This window comes from Rutidosis leptorrhynchoides, chromosome 9 (assembly GCF_046630445.1).
Source record: "Rutidosis leptorrhynchoides isolate AG116_Rl617_1_P2 chromosome 9, CSIRO_AGI_Rlap_v1, whole genome shotgun sequence".
Lineage (NCBI taxonomy): Eukaryota > Viridiplantae > Streptophyta > Magnoliopsida > Asterales > Asteraceae > Rutidosis > Rutidosis leptorrhynchoides.
Window position 1 is genome coordinate 303,473,548 of NC_092341.1, and position 21,020 is coordinate 303,494,567.

The following is a 21,020-nucleotide window of genomic DNA, read 5'->3' on the forward strand; positions in this document are numbered from 1 at the left end:
ATTGGAATAAGACAAGAACGCAATTTGATTCTAGGCAAGAAGAGATCAAATTATAGTATTAATGAGAATGTGATTTTCTATATGTTAAAATGAAAGAAAATTACTCTATATATAAGAGGTGAAAGTGCGACGAAAAGATGTAACCCTTCAATGTAAATATGCAACATTTCAACGAAAAGATGCAACTCTTCGTTCACATCTTTTAGGAATGGCATCACTCTTCATGAACAGATGTAACCATTCATGGTTACCTTTCCATGAAAAGATGTAATTTCCAATACCTTATCGAATTAACCCGAACGAACGTGCACTCCGCACACTTTAAACTCGTCATTGAGCTTAATTCGATAAGCCTTTGCTTTCTAGTAAATCCCAATTAACTAAAATGATTATTAATAACACTATAATCACCAACATATCCTGCTCCAAAGTAAGTGCAAAGACAACTGAAAAGCTCTTGACCCTTTGGGATACGTTAGCTTTCTATCTATTATTTTCAGTAATCTCCTGGCTTTAAGTTAGACCAATGACATTTGCAGCAACTATGCAAATATCATTTTAGGGTTAAGGATTTGTTTGTTGCCCTTTCACATTTTCTAGAAAGCTATAGCTACAGATGCAGCATATGCATAAGCCCGATGGCTGATATTGTTACAATTATACAATATAACAATTATATATTGGTGATTTGGTAGGGAAGGAGAAAATTTGGATGCTGGTATAGAAACAAACGCGAATCTTGATCATCGGCTCTATTACCATTTCTTGGGAACCGATCAATCTGAAGATATTTTATGCTGGGAAAACCCTGATAACCTACAGTACATAGTTGGAGCCTCTGTAACCGAAGATGGGAAGGTATATATATATATATATATATATATATATATATATATATATATATATATATATAAATAATAGCCAGCTATCTCCAAATTCCTATTGTGATTAAGATAGCATCTTTTACCCATAAAAAGGGTTACAAACTTAATAAAGCTTTGGGTTTAAAGCTAAGAATATCTATTTTGGGTAACCAAATTTGAATTACTTTGTCATTTAAAACAAGGAGTTTTGTATGTCTGGTGGTAAAATTTGTTAAAATGGTCATACCCGCAGCTGCAACCAGTTTTCTACTTATATGTGTTATGTTTACCATCTTTTTAGAATGGATTTATTTTTTCATAGTTTGCGCCCTTCTTTGGGTGTTTATTCAAAATGGTTATCTATTTGTGTTAGGTATTGTTTTTCCGCTATGGTTCGATTAGAGTTAGCTAAGTATAGTTCTATTTTGGTTCTAGCATGTTTACTTTTAGTGAGCCGTTTTGTTTGGATTGATTGTATCGGTTTATAGGTCCTTCATTTATTGATGAAGGCACCTTTATTTTAGTAGTAATCGTTATTTTTGCCAAAAAATAAAAATAAAATAAGTGAGAAAATCCAGAATAGAAATTTGAGTGATATTTGTTACCATTTATGCAATTTCCTTTCTATATATAGTATGGTGTGTCACAGTATATCGTTTGATTAATTTATTTTAATTTCTTGTGCAGTTTGTTCTGCAATATATTCCTGAGGGATGTGATCCCGTGAACAAATTTTATTACTGTGATATCTCTACTCTACCAGGTGGAATTAAAGGATGTAAAGAAAAGAAAAGTCTTCCTTTTGTTAAGCTTATTGACAACTTTGAAGCAATGTACCAAGCCATTGCAAACGATGACACTGTTTTCATCTTCTAACAAATAAAGACGCTCCAATGTACAAACTGGTCAGAGTCAATCTAAACGACCCAAACGTGTGAACTGAGATCATTCCACAATATGATAATGATGTGCTTGATACAGCTGTCGCTGTCAATGGAAATCAAATTGTAGTGAGTTATATGAGTGATTGCAAACACATTTTGTAGTTAAGAGATTTACAAAGTGGGTCCCTTTTACATAATCTGCCCATCAGCATTGGTAGCGTGGATGATGTCAGCGCACGCCGAAAAGATAACTTGTTTTTTATTGCCTTTACAAGCTTTCTTACTCCTGGGACCATATACCAATGCAACTTAGAAACTGGGATTCCAGATCTGAAAGTATTTCGTGAAATTGTGGTTCCTGGTTTTGATCAGACACAGTTTCATGTTAGTCAGGTATGCATTATAATTCCTAAAAGATTTTATAGTTTGATATGAAATTTTGGTTCCTGGTTTTTACAGAATAACGTGTTTCTAGATATTCTCTGCAGCAAAAATACACTTTTGATGACATCCAAAACATTTAGCCAGTTTTATCTTAGTTGTTTCACCCTTCATTTTCCAGTTTGTTACATTGGATATTAAATATAATCGAAAGAAATGAGTCAAAATTGCTCCTGCAACTCCGGGTGCATAGGTTTGGGCCTTGCAATTTTAGATATGCATAAGATATTGGAGTGTCGATATAAATTTACTTAAACTAGGCTATAAGCTTTATAGTAGATCTCATTTTAGTATAGAAGTATTTAGGTGTTGTTTGTTTTTCATCTCCAGATTTTGTTATGTCTTATGTCTGCTCGCCCGCATACATTCTTACTACACACTGTTTGTTCATCTGAAGACATAAGATAAAATTTTATCTTATTCTGTCTTTGTAGACTTTGAAATATGCTTCTTAGTGTAACATCCCGCGTTTTTCCGTTAAATTTATTTTTAACACCGTTTTTTTTAAATAATACCTTTCGTTATTTAAAATCGTATTTTCCGTTGACTAACGTTCTTAATATTCCTATTATTTAATTATAACATCACTAGTTTACTCGAGCGTTTTTTTAAAATACTCGTTTGGTTAATTCCTGCACCCGCTTTAAACTCGAGGGACCGAAGTTGTCAAGTGGGCAAACTAGTTGACTAGGTCAACTAGTCAACCCATTTCCCACCACCCATTCATTTGATACTTCTACCTCCTCATCCCTTATCCTCTCAAACTCAAGAACACCATTTTCATCTTCTCCATTAATTCATCATCCAAATCCGAATCAAGAAGCAAACATCAAAACAAAATACATTTTCGTGATCCTCTCTTCATCCTCTACATTTTGGTACCAATTTCATTAAGTTTGGGTAACTTTCTAAAAATGCTAGATTTCTCTAAATTCGTTTTATATACTTGAAATGGTGTTAATTAGTGTCTATGGCTCAAGTATAACATGAATACATGTTTTGTTTGCTCGATTTGTTGTTTTGAGTAACTAGTTTGAACATTTGAAATGGATGTTCTTAATCTTGAGTTTTGGGTGATTAAATGTTGTTAAATTATTAAAGTTCATGTTTTAATTATGTTACTAGTATCACTAGCTTCGTTTTGATGTATAGGTTGATTAAGAAAACTTCAAACACATGAATATTGATTTTGTGAGTATTGGTTAGGGTTTGATAACTCTTAAAATGGACTTTTGATTATTTGAATGCCATGAAATGTTGTTGATAAGTGTTTTGTTGGATTGTATGCTTGATTACCATCGAAACGGCATATCATACATGTAAATTCGTTGCCCGAATCATGAAATGCATTTTGCGAACTTGAGACTTTGATTATGAACATTTAACGATCATTTGACGAGGTTTTTGTTGTTGTAAATGATGAAGTCGATTGATGATATGTGGTTAGTTTATTCCTTGTCAAAATACCTTTCCAACGATATAAGATACATGTTCTAAGTGTTTTCGGTTCACAAATTGTGTTAGTTTGAGTTTTGGTTCGTGCACTTGTGTGTTTCAGCAAAACAGGGTCTGTATACTGATCTGGACGCCGTCCAGACTCTTGGACGCCATCCAGACCTTCACATCTGGACGCCGTCCAGACTCTTTGGACGCCGTCCAGATGAACTGCCAGATTCTGTTTCGCTTGGTCGTTCACCGTTTAATTCTAACTATGCTACGCACCTCCTATTAACATGAAACTTGGCCAACATGCTCATATATGATTATATGGCTTAGAAAAATTGTCGGATACCCGACCCGACCTCGTTGACTTTGACCAAGTTTGAATTTTAGTCAAAATTAACCAAATACTTATGCAATCGTTCTAATCTTTCTTTTATACTTGATTCTTGCATGAAACTTGACAACTTGATTCACATACTATATTAATCGAGTCGTAGCGAGCCATAGGACTAATTGAACACATTTCGACCGACCTTGTGTCGTAACTGGTTAATTGATACAACTTACTTGTTTAGGTCAAGGCTAAGCAACTTTCATGCACACGTTTACTTGTTAAGTACATTTATACTCGTGCACCCGAGGTGAGATCATAGTCCCACCTTTTCAACAACTTTTTATACTTTTAAATTGTGCGCTGAGAAACATATACTTTGTTACATTTTGTACTACTTACTTTTATACTTTGAACACAAGTACGATGAAACAAACATTCCACAATGAGTTAGAACAAAAATCCTCAATTCGATTATCATTAGTTACACTTGCAGGGAGTAAGCGAGAACTTATATTGTGTGGCCATACGGGTTTGACAAACTCTCATTTTGGACGGTTCGCTACCGTCTACGGATGAAATATATTTTTGAGAAACAGTGTATGTTCTAACACTATTGTGATGGGGTTCTATGGAAGGATACGTTAAGTCTTGATAATTGGGTGCTCGCGAACAATACTTTTCGAATGCAAACGATTTTGATAATCAACGTTATGGGAATACTAAATCTTGTGGTTCAAAAACAGCGTTTATTACAAATACCTATGATTTCACCAACGTTTTTCATTGACATTTTTCTATATGTTTCTCAGGTTCATACATGGCTATTTGATACATGCTTCCGCGTACACTCATATTTGCTTTGGGTCAAGCATACATGCATACACTCTGATTTCTTGCTTAGAGTCAACCATACATACATGCATACGCTAGTGATAGCACCTTTGGATTCAAACATATTGTTTACATACTTACGCTATTTATAGCAACCGTGACTTTCAACTTATATTATGTCGCAGGTTTATTTCATTTATACATTATACTTTTGTAAACTTAAACTTGTTGTCGATCCGTTTGGTAAACTAAACTTTGTAAGTCTTGTACTTTTCAAATGAATGCGACATAATTTTGGTCAAACGAGTCTCATATAGGGACTACGACCACGTAACGGGACCTAAGTTAGCGGCGCCGTCAATGACGATTTTGTCGGGTCGTTACAGATGGTATCAGAGCATTGGTTGTAGGGATCTAGGATGTGCATTAGTGTGTCTGACAGAGTCGTTAGGACGCATTAGTGAATCTAGACTACAATCGGATAGTTAGCCATTGCATTCTGACATACATTTGCTATAGATAGCACTTACTTGACTACTTGTGCATTATACTTGAATCATTCTTTGGCAAACTTCTTAATGGTACCAAGTTTTCATCATACGAATCTATAATCTACTGCTTTCTGGTAACACACGTAAACTTAAGATTCATACGCGTAAGGACGACGACGACTTCATTAGTCATACTTGTTCGGGAACTCTGTCTCCCAGACTGTCATTCGCCACCGTTTCAACTTACTATCGGTGTCACACCGGTGTTCCTTACTATCTACCACTTTTTGTTACTACCATCACTACTCTAGGTGAGTATCGTCATCACTATTTATCACTACGGTTGCGTACTATTCGTTATCATGATTCGTTACACTTCTCGTACCGAAATACACTATTGTTTGACTTGAACCGCTTTGACGTGAACAATCATTTATACACCTCCCTCGGGGAACGCTTCTTTAGAGTTGCACTAATTCTTTCGATTCAATACGAGTCACGTTAGAGATGTCGTTACACTTTGTTCATTTTAAAACTTCACGATTATACGAACTTGAATCTATGGAGTGATGTGGGAATGGAGGTATGAGTTAGCGTAATATAACGACACTCGATCAACGTGGTTATATTACGGTAAGTCATACCAAAGTTCTAATGACTCGTGATGGTGATTGGACTCGATCAACCTAATCACCACCATGTGCCATGTACATGACTTTATTTTTCTTGTTTGAACATCCGAAAACTCCGAGAATACTGATAACAACCATACCCGGGACACATTCGATTATTGTCGAACCATATTTATGCTTCCAAATGAATGGCAAATTCTTTCAACATCAAACGTATGTTATACGTGTATACTATCTCGTTTTCGCACAGTTTTATCGACGAACTATAAAATGCTTGTTATGCTCACATCGAGGCGGAAATTCCTCTCGCATTACACTCGTACTTCTGTATACGGAAACCTTTTATCTAAATTCTCAGTGGGCAGAGAGATACTTCACATTATACTAGTATTCGCCTCAAGGGTGAATAGTCCTAACGAACGTTTTCAGAACCCGATAAGAAACTTGCTCTAACAAACATTTTCAGAAACCGATACATCTTCCACGGCGCGAATTTATTGAGAAACAAAAACTTGTTCAAAATATATCTTAAGGAGATATACTTCGTTTCGGATCGAGATCCTCGTTTCACTTCTAGATTTCGGAGTGCCTTTCAAAAAGTCTTGGGACCACATTTAGACATAAGTACCGCGTGTCATCCACGAACTGACGAACAAAGCAAATGTACGATTCGAACCTTGGGAACCATAATACGAATTTGTGTTATCAACTTTAATTTTACTTGAGAAAAGTATTTGCCTTTAGCCGAATTCTCTTACTACAATAGTTATCATTCAAGTCTTAACGTCAAACCTTTTGAAATCTTATTTGACCGAAGATGTCATTCTCCTTTTGTAGAACCAAGTAAACGATGATCAATTCACCGGACCCAAGATTATACATGAGCGACCGAGAAAATTTATCCATATTCAAGAAAGACCCAACACGACTCGTAGTCGCCAAAAGAGCTATGCCGATGTTAGACGTAGACCTCTTGAATTCCAAGTGGGTAACCGCGTAACATTAAAAGTCGCACCTTGAAAAGGTGCAATCCGTTTCGGGAAACGTAGAAAGCTAAATCCGCGATACACAAAACCTTTTAAAATCCGGGGTTGTTTTGGACCCGTTACTAGCCGTTTAGATTTTCCAACTCATTCGAGTCTTCGTTCATCCTACATTCTACGTATCAAACTTAAAGAAGTGTCTTGCCAAAACAAGAACTTGATATTCCTTTCGATGAGCTTACTATCGATGACAAACTTCACTTCCTAGGAGAACCGGTTGAAATTGTGAATCGTGAAAACCAAACTTTAAAACGACGTAAAATTTCGACTGTCAAAGTTCATTGAAATGCCCAAGGAAGTACCTTCACTCATTCGTAGAGTTGGCAACGCAAGATTTCAAGGAAGAAACGACAACTACTACTTCCAACTAAATTTCGGGACGAAATTTCTTTTAAGGTGTAGGTAATGTAACATCCCGCGTTTTTCCGTTAAATTTATTTTTAACACCGTTTTTTTAAATAATACCTTTCGTTATTTAAAATCATATTTTTCGTTGACTAACGTTCTTAATATTCCTGTTATTTAATTATAATATCACTAGTTTACTCGAGCGTTTTTTTAAAATACTCGTTTGGTTAATTCCCGCACCCGCTTTAAACTCGAGGGACCGAAGTTGCCAAGTGGTCAAACTAGTTGACTAGGTCAACTAGTCAACCCATTTCCCACCACCCATTCATTTGATACTTCCACCTCCTCATCCCTTATCCTCTCAAACTCAAGAACACCATTTTCATCTTCTCCATTAATTCATCATCCAAATCCGAATCAAGAAGCAAACATCAAAACAAAATACATTTTCGTGATCCTCTCTTCATCCTCTACATATTGGTACCAATTTCATCAAGTTTGAGTAACTTTCTAAAAACACTAGATTTCTCTAAATTCGTTTTATATACTTGAAATGGTGTTAATTATTGTCTATGGCTCAAGTATAACATGAATACATGTTTTGTTTGCTCGATTTGTTGTTTTGAGTAACTAGTTTGAACATTTGAAATGGGTGTGCTTAATCTTGAGTTTTGGGTGATTAAATGTTGTTAAATTGTTAAAGTTCATGTTTTAATTGAGTTACTAGTATCACTAGCTTCGTTTTGATGTATAGGTTGATTAAGAAAACTTCAAACACATGAATATTGATTTTGTGAGTTTTGGTTAGGGTTTGATAACTCTTAAAATGGACTTTTGATGATTTGAATGCCATGAAATGTTGTTGGTAAGTGTTTGGTTGGATTGTATGCTTGATTACCTTCGAAACGGCATATCATACATGTAAATTGGTTGCCCGAATCATGAAATGCATTTTGCGAACTTGAGACTTTGATTATGAACATTTAATGATCATTTGATGAGGTTTTTGTTGTTGTAAATGATGAAATCAATTGATGATATATGGTTAGTTGTATTCCTTGTCAAAATACCTTTCCAACGATATAAGATACATGTTCTAAGTGTTTTCGGTTCACAAATTGTGTTAGTTTGAGTTTTGGTTTGTGCACTTGTGTGTTTCAGCAAAACAGGGTCTGTATACTGATCTGGACGCCGTCCAGACCTTCACATCTGGATGCCGTCCATACTCTTTGGATGCCGTCCAGATGAACTGCCAGATTCTATTTCGCTTGGTCGTTCACCGTTTAATTCTAACTATGCTACGCACCTCCTATTAACATGAAACTTGGCCAACATGCTCATATATGATTATATGACTTAGAAAAATTTTCGGATACCCGACCCGACCCCGTTGACTTTGAATTTGACCAAGTTTGACTTTTAGTCAAACTTAACCAAATACTTATGCAATCGTTCTAATCTTTCTTTTATACTTGATTCTTGCATGAAACTTGACAACTTGATTCACATACTATATTAATCGAGTAGTAACGAGCCATAGGACTAATTGAACACATTTCGACCGACCTTGTGTCGTAACCGGTTAATTGATACAACTTACTTGTTTAGGTCAAGGCTAAGCAACTTTCATGCACACGTTTACTTGTGAAGTACATTTATACTCGTGCACTCGAGGTGAGATCATAGTCCCACCTTTTCAACAACTTTTTATACTTTTAAATTGTGGGCTGAGAAACATATACTTTGTTACATTTTGTACTACTTACTTTTATACTTTGAACACAAGTACGATGAAACAAACATTCCACAACGAGTTAGAACAAAAATCCTCAATTCGATTATCATTAGTTACACTTGCATGGTGTAAGCGAGAACTTATATTGTGTGGCCATACGGGTTTGACAAACCCTCATTTCGGACCGTTTGCTACCGTCTACGGATGAAATATAATTTTGAGAAACAGTGTATGTTCTAACACTATTGTGATGGGGTTCTATTAAAGGATACGTTAAGTCTTGATAATTGGGTGCTCGCGAACAATACTTTTGGAATGCAAACGATTTTGATAATCAACGTTATGGGAATACTAAATCTTGTGGTTCAAAAACAGCATTTATTACAAATACCTATGATTTCACCAACGTTTTTCGTTGACAGTTTTCTATATGTTTCTCAGATTCATATATGGCTATTTGATACATGCTTCCGCGTACACTCATACTTGCTTGGGGTCAAGCATACATGCATATACTCTGATTTCTTGCTTGGAGTCAAGCATACATACATGCATACGCTAGTGATAGCACCTTTGGATTCAAACATATTGTTTACATACTTACGCTATTTATAGCAACCGTGACTTTCAACTTATATTATGTCGCAGGTTTATTTCATTTATACATTATACTTTTGTAAACTTAAACATGTTGTCGATCCGTTTGGTAAACTAAACTTTGTAAGTCTTGTACTTTTCAAATGAATGCGAAATAATTTTGGTCAAACGAGTCTCATATAGGGACTACGACCACGTAACGGGACCTAAGTTAGCGGCGCCATCAATGACGATTTTGTCGGGTCGTTACACTTAGTGCTGCAAACATAAAAACAAACAGTCTGCCCTATCCATCTTTAATAGACATAGTCCGCAGATCTTCAGAGAGAAACATCTTAAAAAACAAACAACACATTAGTGATCTATCTTAATGTTTTTATGTTTCAGGTGTTTGTGCCTAGTAAAGATGGTACCAAGATACCAATGTTCGTTGTGGCCAGAAAGGATATAATTCTAGATGGATCACATCCATGTTTGTTATATAGATATGGTGGATTTAATATCAGTCTGACACCATATTTTAGTGTGAGGCATGTTGCAATGATGAGGCATTTAGGTTTAGTCTTTTGTATTGCTAACATTCGTGGTGGTGGAGAATATGGTGAAGAATGGCATAAAGATGGTTCTCTTGCAAAAAAAAAAAAATTGTTTTGATGACTTCATTTCTAGTGCTGAATATCTTGTATCGTCGGGTTACACACAACCTAAAAAGTTAGCAATCGAAGGTGGAAGCAATGGTGGGCTCCTAATTGGGGCTTGCATTAATCAGGTACTAATCTGTCTTTTCGAAACTGATCAAATATTTAGGTGTCGTTTGTTTTTCGGTCTGCAGACCTTATTATGTCTTATATCTGCGCGCGCATACGTTTTTACTGCAGACTGTTTGTTTTTTTAAAGACATAAGACAACATAATATCTTATTATGTCTGCAATCACGCAGACTTAGAAATGTGTTTTTAAGTGCTGCAGACGGGATTAAGTTATTTTACAGACATAAAAACAAATAGTCTTCAGTATACAACATACAGATCACCTTTAAACCACATACAACACCTTAGTTTTTTTATGATCATACTACAAATTTATGATTATACAATGAATTCAAGTTTTTGTAATTGTGGAGGCCTGATCTCTTCGGTTGTGCGCTTGCTCATGTTGGTATTATGGATATGCTTAGGTTTCACAAGTTTACAATCGGTAAGCCTTCTCGGTAAATCATATTTCAACACTTTCATAATGCTAAAACCCTCTAAAATATAGCTACACGTTCGTTAATTTTTTTTGTTATTTTGGGGATTGGTAGGTCATGCATGGACATCCGACTGTGGCTGTTCAGATAAGGAAGAAGAGTTCCAATGGTTAATCAAGTGAGTATTTGTAGTCTCAATCATCAATATATACATGTAACCAAATTTTCATCATTAATCTAATCTAAAATTAAAATTAAATATCAGTGCAAATTAAAAGTAATCATCGTTCTGCAGGTACTTGCCATTGCATAATGTTAGGAGACCGTGAGAGCAAACTAACGATAAGACTAGTCAATATCCTCCAACGTTGTTGTTGACAGCTGATCATGATGACAGGGTTGTGCCCTTGCACACCTTAAAGTTATTAGCGGTATATATAATTCAGTAACTAAATTAACTTGTAATTTTGTATTTACTTTATTTTTTTATGTGAGCTTATGTTTTGTTAGTTCTTTATTTTTCTGTAAGACCATGCAATATGTACTGTACACAAGCTTGGAGAATAGCCCACAGACGAACCCGATTCTTGACAGGATAGATGTTAAGGCTGGCCATGGATCTGGACGCCCTACAAAGAAAATGGTATGAATTTAAATCCTCATTTTTAATTTTTATTCTTTTCTTGATCCAAATTATACTTCCTAAAATAACCCTTATGTTCATACTTTTTAGTGTCAAACCAGTTACTTTTAAATTAAAAAGTATCCTTTTAGATGTTTGATGAATATCAGTTATATCTTTGAGTTGAATTTGTTTGACCTTAGTATATTCATTTTGCAGATTGATGAATGGGCAGATTCATACAGTTTCATGGCTAAAATGGTTGGTGCAACCTGGATTGATTAAATCACTTCGAACATTAAAAAACCCCGTTGTGTCAATGGAGTTTTGGTTTCTATTCTGGTCATGTACCGCATTCGTTTTACATTCTTTTGGTAATTGTTTGTAGAGAAACGGTATACACGCCTAATAATTAGCTTTATGTTGCCCTATTGTCACATGTAATTTATCATACATTGTGTTTGAAAGTGCATCCTCTTTTAAACACAATCAAAATAAACATGTGGCTTTAGACCAATATCAAGGCCAATTATTAAGCCCTAATATCATTTCTATTGATTTTTATTATTTATCTCGAAATTGGTTAGAGAAGACATATATGCTACTGTAATTGGGTTGCCCAAAATATCCTTATATTTGATTATATCATTTATAAATGTCAAGTTCTTTTTGCTATTGGTTTTAAAATCATAAATTAATTCAAATTTAGTTTCACACTTTAAAGTATCCAAAAACACCTTGGTCAATACTTAAAACCGGTACTAAAGACTTCTGTATTTTGTCGGCTGTTGTTGGGATTGCAAACCAGTTAACACCTAATGTTATAGTTCTACTTGGTACACAAAATTAGCTTAAATGATACTCCGTATTATGAGTTGAGCTCAAGCTTGCAGGGTTTCTAACTTGAATTCTTATCAAGCTTTTCAAACACCTAATGTTGAAATCTACGGGCTAACTGTTTTTGAATAGACGATTATAGCTGCAAATTTGTCAAAAGTTAGTCGGTTTATTTTCTTCATATGTGATGTGTGTACATCATAATTGAAGTTTTTTAGCTTACTTATTCACGCATTGGCTCATACTAAAAATCTTCAGCCTATTTGATCCTTTTAATAAAGTTTCTGAAGGTTAGAACCCCATTACTAGTGTACTGAATCAAAATTTTAATAGTCATACTTTTTCGGCTTTTAGCTTCTGTAAAACCTCTATTGTAACTTCTGTAGATTATAGGATTATGTATGCAATGTCATTACAACAATACCCATTCATTATCATTCATTATGAGCCCGATGGATTCAATAAGTTATTGTCAATTTGGTAGCTACTAGTTTTATCATACAGTCCAACTGTAATCTCCTGATTTTTTTTTTGTTTCGTTTTTAGAGAAAAAAGTCTAAATACGAGGAGGGTTAAAATGAAGATAGTCACACACTTGCACCTCTATCCGAAGTTATGCCTATCTAATTTGCTCAGTTTTTTTATGATGCCAATTTGGCTATAGAGGGTACTAGTTCCATATTTATATTGCACAAATAGTTGTCAAATCAAAAATAGAAGGCCAAGTAAGTACACAACACAACTCATAAGCTCTTGTAACCATTTTGTTTATTACAATACAATAAACTAATGTATAATTGGAAAAGGTACACTCATATATAAATATTATATTATTATATTAAATATAAAATATAAAATATAAAATATATAGATAATAAAGAAAGAATTGTGACCTTGAGATGAGGTCATAATCAAGTTCTAGCGATTATAGTTTTTCAGGCAGTGCTTATATAACACCACAAGAATAAATAAACACAAAACCAAAATGAATGTAATTATACAAAGTGGAAACAAGTGTCTAAACTCAACCTTCAAGTCACCATTTTGGAGACTCTAACCTTCTTGACTCAAAAAGGTCGTGTGTGGCGGCCCGCTGCCTTACCACATAACCTTGCATTCTTTGGGATCGGGAACTCGTCTCTGATTGACCCCGAGTTTGTGTAAACACGTAGGTAAAATTGTTCACCGAGGTATTGGCGGGCCCAGTATTCCGTCCTCACGTTCCACATCCCAACGTTGTCAAGTGCAACGTAAATTGCGGACCATGATTTTGGGTAAACCTATACAGCCGTATAAACAAGATTTTAGATAGTCTGACCTTCACATTTAGAAAGTTAGATTTGTTTGTATAAACACACACACATTCACACACAAAAAGGGTTTGCTAATAAGTCTAAAGGCTTGTTTACTTTCCACACTTAATGATATGTTGTTTCTGTACGATGTAAGACTCCTAATTCTTTAATTAAAAAATGTTGTTTACTTTGTTAATCTGTAAAATGGTGTGTTTGTAGAATACATAGAATCAGAGACCATTTCGAGGTATATGAAAACAACACTTAATACAAAATAAAAGTAAACGGATCCTAAATGGGTATTTTTGCACCTGTTAGATTGACCCAAAACACTTTTTGACCAGCGTACCAAAATATGTTCACAAAAGCATCAAAGTTATGATGTAAGCGAATATAGTCAAAACTATCACAATACAAAATTGTATAAAAAACAAATATCTTGTTTCGTGGTACCTGGATTGTGCTACGTGCAACACCATCTCGAAGATTGTAACCGTTCCTGCTACCTTGATTCCATTGTCCTCCATCCAATCTGTATATATCACAACAAAAGTCCAAATGAATTAACAAATATTCGGCAATAACCAAAAATATGTGCGTATTCACAACAATAAACAATAATATGCTTACCCAACAACAAAGAACTGGTAGCCATTCAGGTGATAACTTAGTACAATGTCGGATGGGTTTTCAAAGACAATTTCAACGAAACTTCTGAAATCAGCACCCATAACCGACGTATCTTGATATAAACCGCCTCCACTTGGTCTATCGGATATGCTTCCGACGCGAAAAACTCCTCCAATGTTGAAATAGTCAGCAAGTTTTAAGGGAGTATTATCTGGGTCAGTTGGAGTGAACGAGACACTGTTGATTCCATAGCGTTGCTTGCCGTTAACTTGACCGGAAGAACTTTGTAGAACAATGGTTCTGCTGGGTGTAATCATACCATAATGGTATGAACCTTGCGGATTTGGTCTGGGTCCACTTGCTGTAAGATTGGTCCTGATATGCATAACATTTGTCAATATAAGACACTGAAATGATCTTCCTATAATTCAGTTCAGTTGAATAAAAAAGTTGGTCAATGCTAAAAAGTCAAGTCAAAGTCGGTTGAGATTGAGCTGAGTCGGGTATGAGTTGGTCAATGTCGGTCAAAGTCAAAATTTGATAAAGTTGGGTCAAAATTTTAATATTTTTAAAATTTTGATTTTGTGCAATGAATCGATGTTTGAAATATTTATATTTGAATGTTTTGATATATATACATGTAATATATACATGTTTAATTTATTTCTTACTAAAAATCAAGGTCAACTCACAAGTCATCTAGAATAGGAAAACTCCAAAACGGACACATTTCTTTTAATTATCATTGTTGATTGATGTTGAAGGTTCATGAGTAACGACAACTGTGAGACCAGACAACATGCGGCCCAAAGCCCACGCTAAATTGCGAAAGGTCCTAATCACAGGCCATAAGTAGGATTAATCCACTTTATACAAAGGTGATCTTGAGTGAGCATAAACAAGATGGCCCACATACAGCCCAATACAAAAATTTATTGGACCATTATAACTTGAGCACGTTTAAGGGTGTTCATATTTGCATTTTTGAAACAAATCATATTATATCATCATCATCAATCATCAATATAGTAATAAGAAGTTGAAAAAACTTACCTGATTGAACGGGCCTGGTTAAGGGACCAATCAACTTGGATAGTGGGCCCACCAGGAATTGGGCCGGATACTTTGCCAGCTGAGTTGGCGTAGTGAAGGACAGCAGTTGTTGTGAGGATAGGAGTAGTGAACCGCGATGACACGACAATGTAATAGTCCTGACCGGGTTGATCAGCTGTCACTAGTACAGAATACGACTGTCCGCAATGAACATCCAACGAAGAGTAAGTTTGTTGAACCGTATGTGTTCCTTCAACTTCAACTAATTTCATTTTGTGGTTTTGAATTCGAAAGTTGAGTGAGCTTTCCAAACCCACATTTGATATTCTTAACCTGTATGTTTTTCCTATTTACCAAAATAGAAACATAAATTTTCAACCAGAATATTAAAAATAATGGCCGTTTTGAGTTTTTTGTTAGTTAAAGTTATAACTACCTTGTTCAACGTTAAAAGATAAACCATTTGGACCGCGTCCATTAATGAGAATTCCTTGAGGTAAAGGTAACCTGTGACCTGCATCTAGAACTCTTCTCAAGGTCTGCAACAGTTGAAATGACATTTGGTTACGAATTATGCAAAATTAGTTACATTTTACATTTTTATGAATTATATCATGCGTTTGTTATCATGAAACATTCGAATAAATATTATACTCCTCGAGGGCTAAAAACTTACCTTCGTTTTGAAAAGATTCATCTAGCTTTTTACACAAAAATCAGTCATATGAAAGTTGTGATGTGTAAAATGAGTCATTAGAATGTATTGTGCATGCTACATTACCAACTTAATATACGATTTGATTTGTTATTAGGTTAATTATCCATCACTAGCTTAGATTGGAGTATATGAAATCCTAATAATACATATGTCTCAGTTCATTAGTAGCATATGTTTTGGGTGTCTAGGAGGGGGTGAAAACGAGCCGAACCGAACCGAACTCGGCTCGTTTTGAATTTGCTAAGCTCTAGCTCAAGCTCGAGCTCGGCTCGGTTCGAGCCCGGCTCGGTTCGAGCCTACCATATTAAGCTTGATCTCAACTTGTCTGAGTTTAAGGAAGATCGAGCTCGGATCGAGCTCCACTCGTTTATTTAATAATATTATTATCTTATTAAACTTGGACTAATTCGGCTCATTTACACCCCTAGTCCAGGGAATAAGTCAAAGATGGCCACGAAATAATCGAGTTAGGTGACATACTCTGAGTTACTGATCGTCTATGAATAGTGTGAATGCTAGAAACCTTATCTATTTACTCGTTTCGTTTATTTCGTTTGTTGTTATTAAGTTCAAACATCACAACAGTTAGGATTAAAAAATCAGTTAAATCATCAACCAACCAACCAACAAAAAATTCCAAAAGGATGGAAATTTACAAAACTTTGAAAAGTGGGTGTGTGGGTCTGGCTATAATAAGCAATCAGCTAACATTGCACATGGCTATATAGTGTTCCACTAAACTAGTAGGTCCAAAATTATAGTATTTTCTATTATTATTATTGTTATATATTATTATTATTATTATTATTATTATTATAATCGTTATTATTATTACTCCGTGTTATTTAATTATTAATTAAAATTATTATTTTATTATTGTTTATGAAAAAGAACCATGCGAGACTGAGAATAACAGCATTTTGGAAAACATATAAGTCGATGAATAACACTTTTTAATCATTCAATTTTTTGTAAAATCGCATGTCACTTTGTACCACTTACATTATAAGTTTCCATCCAGACTTTACTATGGCTAGATGTATTTACTATGGTACTAACTATTTTTGCCTTTAAAAAAAAAAAAAAAATGGTACAAACGATTTTAAAATTTGAATTGAAAAAACAAGTAAAAAGAAAGAACAACTACTTTTTAGTGGGGCAGTAATTTTGGTGATCCACCTGTGATAGTGGGACCCAAAATGTGTCATTAAGGCCCAAACAAGATGGCTATAAAGCAGCGGTAGCCCAGCTGTAGTGGGCCCGTATCATTAAAACCGAAAAAAGCGACATTTGTTACCGACGGGCGACGACTTACTCACTTTCACTTAATACCATCATAGATTTAACTACCGATAGATAAATGTTTTAATTTAGATATTCCCCTAAATAAATACTAATAAAGTAAAATAAATTGTGGAAAATGTAAAATTATCGTACAATTAGTTGTTAATATTGTTTGCTGAAGTGCTTGAATAACTTGACCAATTAAATATGAGCTAGCAATCACCATCCCCAAATGCAAGTTACATAGCCCGCAAAAATTGACCAAAAAATATGCGAAACTTTGAAAACGAGACTATATCAAATAGTTCGGAGCCAAATTTTAATGTTATAAATTTGGGATCCCCTATTAAAAATAAAAAGAGATCCGTTGTTAGTATTAGTAGGATTGGCTTTACATATATAAAACAAGGTGCCCATGTTACCAACTGAATGAAAAAAAACATATGTATAAAATATTGTGCAATCTGTTTTGTCATGTTAGAGCAAAGAAAATAAATATTGTTTTGTCATGTTACAGCAAAGAAAATAAATATTACTGTAGTAAAAATGTAACTTGCTAACTTACCGTGTGGTTAGCTTTGTACCAATCTCCGATAAGAACAGTATAATCACCGGCGGGTTCATCGAAAGGGACAGGGATTCTCGGACGACTTAGAATCCTGATACCTCCAAAACCACCCGCGGCTTTATGGAACGATAAAGAAGGGTAGTAGTAAAAACTTCCGATTTGATCCTTCACTTGAAGTGTGTACGTGAAGTTTTTACCCGGTGGAATCGGGCATGTTGTGCCATAAACACCATCTTCGAACGAATTCCTTCTTTGTTGTACTCCATTCCTACAAAGTCATGTTTCTAAATCAAGTACTTCAATCAAAAAACATCATCTAATTATCTAAGTATAATCAATATTAATATTTAAAAAATTCAGATTAACAAAACTGATATTTATCATATCTAAATAAATTCCAACCAAATTTCATAGAAGATATTATATTATTTTAGGGACTGATGAGAGTATATACAATATAGAAATATTAAAATATACATAAATATAGAAATATTACCTACCAAAGAAATTAATGGCGGTAAACGATTTTGAAATATTTAATAACTATTTTAATCTAAACTTTTTTAACCCAGTGAAAAGAGAAGACGAAAAAAACACTAAACACGAACTACTGAACTAGTACGTGATACTTTGTTAGTTTCACGTGCAAATGTGCAGTTACAAACCCAACGTTAAATGACAAAGCACGGTGTTCACCGCATCTGACCTGTTTCTAGTACTATTTCTGATAACTTTTGAAGTTATTAAATTCTGTCCACGGAATCCAAAATATAATTATCAAATTCAAAAACTAGTAAAAATGACTCTTAAAATGTGCGCCAAATTATCATGTTCACATATATGGAGCCAATTACATTACGTGACTAGCTTCCTTATCTTTTACAAGATCATTTTAACATGAAGTGTTATATATATTATAATTAATATTTTATTTAAGTAAAACATAAAAGATTTACTTAAAAATGTACTCCGTAGTCCGTTGAAGATACTATATTGATCACCTTCATGGTAACCAAATCTATAATCTTCTATAAATGTTATATATAATATAAATATAAATATAAATATATATATACTTGATAGCTACTTAATGAAATATTCTAAGATATATTGAATCAAATACGACATTGGTATGAAAATATATCAATGTAATGACTAATGAGATTTAAACCAACATAAACTATGGATATTGACATTGACATTTTTTGTCTAAAAAAGCCAATCATAAAACAAAATATAAAGGGAGAGTGGGTTTGAACTTTAATGTTGGAACGAACTATTCCTAGCAATTATTTTGAACCGATAAAATATATCATGACAACAACCGGTTCTATTGTCTCTAGAAATATAAATAAAATTTTTTTAGCAAGTCCCTTTGTTACTTTAATGCTTAATAATCTTGGTCTATAAATGAGATAAAGTTTATGAAAATGTTAAAAATATTTTAATATAATAGTTGTACATAAATTATACGGAGTATAAAAATAAGGCATTATAGCCAAGCAAGTTACTAGAGTATTATTCTCCGTGATAAACGGCATTGCCCTGTATAGCATTAAACATTCTGTTATTCTAATGTGATGATTAAAACTTAAAACAAACTTCATTTTCTTTAAAATAGAAAAGGACATCAACTGGTCCAAAATCAACTACGAATGATGTAATGATACAACTACGTTTGAAAATTTTCACCAACCATTTTAAATTGCTAATTATTGTAATTGATATATTACTAAAAATAAGGTCACTAAATTACCTCAAGATATACATTCTTAAATGTGGCATCTTAGTCCACAAATAAAGTTATTTTTAACTTATAACCCTTTTGTGACAAACTTTCTAAAGTATTGCAAGATTCTTCATTTGATTAAATTAAATAAATATAATATTATTAGAAATAATATTACTATTAATGTACTATAATCTAATAGGAATATAAGTTGTTATATGATAAAACAATGTATGTTAAACTACTAACTAAAAAACAGAATATGTGAATGTTTTCCTACCGGTCTCAGAATTATTATTTAAAATATCTGAATTTGAAATCAGTTTTTCTTTGGCAAATGATATTGTAAATAAAATTAAAAAGTTGATTACCATGAGATTAGAAAAGGCTCAGTTAAGCTGTTGAATACATTGATAATAAGATTATCATTTGTAACAGAATGAATATCAGGTCCTGGAAATTGTCCGTTAATTAAAATCCCCTGCATTCACACACACACATTTTTATATTAGATCTAGAGTAGTTTTAAACATCAATAACAATAACAATAACAATAACAATAATAATAATTCAGTCATATCAAAACAGTAAATACTGTTCACATTTTTAGTAACTTATTTGTGGTAAACACAGTAATGCGCGTTAGATCTATAACCAGAAAAAGTTTTATTTTATTATTATTTTTTTAAAGTAAATAAATGTAGAAGAACCTGTTGAGCAACGCCGAGAGGATAGATGGCGCCGTAAGTTACATTCCATGTGAAAAATTTGTACGGATCTTCAGCACCGGCAATGGCTGCAAGAACTGTGAAAACAGCTAAACAAACCGCCCGCATTTTTTTTTTTTAATTTAAAATTAAATTAAAATAGTTGATCGGTGGAAAGTGTAAGAAATGGAAAAGGAAAAGTGAGGGAAAGTGAAGGGGAGAATGGGGAAATATAAAGTAGCAGGGGGGTCTCACCGGTGTCGACTGATTGATGGGACGGGGTTTTGAGAGGGAAAATAAAGATTAAATTAATGTTTTTGGCAAATGTTCATGTGGTCGTTATTTTTTTTGGCTTCAATTTAAATTTTGACTTAATTTAATTTAATAATTAATTAATGAATTAATAATAAATGACAAATGATGTCAAACCAAGCCACTTCTTAGGCCACTCCCTATCGTAACTAAACTATTCATCATCTTAACCTTCCACATCAGCGCCACATCAATACCAATATCCTATAACTAACTCATAACTAAACACTCCCTATCATGACTAAAACAATACTCCTCTTAATATACAACGTACAAGCAATAAAACATCAAGTCCAACAATAAAAAGTACTGGGACCCGCAATTCCTATAACTCTTCCGTTAAATCTATGGTGAAAGCGAGTAACTAACGCGGGTAACTAAGTGGTGCCTATGATTAGTTACGGGTAATGAGCGGGTAATGGACGGGTAACTAA

The 21,020-nt window shown here is 33.9% G+C and overlaps 1 protein-coding gene and 1 pseudogene across 1 annotated transcript; one reads left to right on the forward strand and one right to left on the reverse strand.

Moving 5' to 3' along the window:
* Nucleotides 1-416: 416 nt before the first annotated feature.
* On the forward strand, nucleotides 417-11,738 carry LOC139868927 (uncharacterized; annotated as a pseudogene).
* A 1,363-nt stretch (nucleotides 11,739-13,101) lies between these two features.
* Nucleotides 13,102-20,442, reverse strand: LOC139866516 (L-ascorbate oxidase homolog). The gene is made up of 8 exons (XM_071854768.1): nucleotides 20,278-20,442; nucleotides 19,939-20,048; nucleotides 17,836-18,106; nucleotides 15,705-15,807; nucleotides 15,269-15,614; nucleotides 14,216-14,590; nucleotides 14,039-14,117; nucleotides 13,102-13,570 (listed from the first exon to the last, which is right to left on the reverse strand). Exons 1-8 carry the CDS (start codon nucleotides 20,401-20,403, stop codon nucleotides 13,358-13,360), a joined length of 1,623 nt encoding a protein of 540 aa, XP_071710869.1. The 5' UTR covers nucleotides 20,404-20,442; the 3' UTR covers nucleotides 13,102-13,357.
* Between the last annotated feature and the right edge of the window lie 578 nt (nucleotides 20,443-21,020).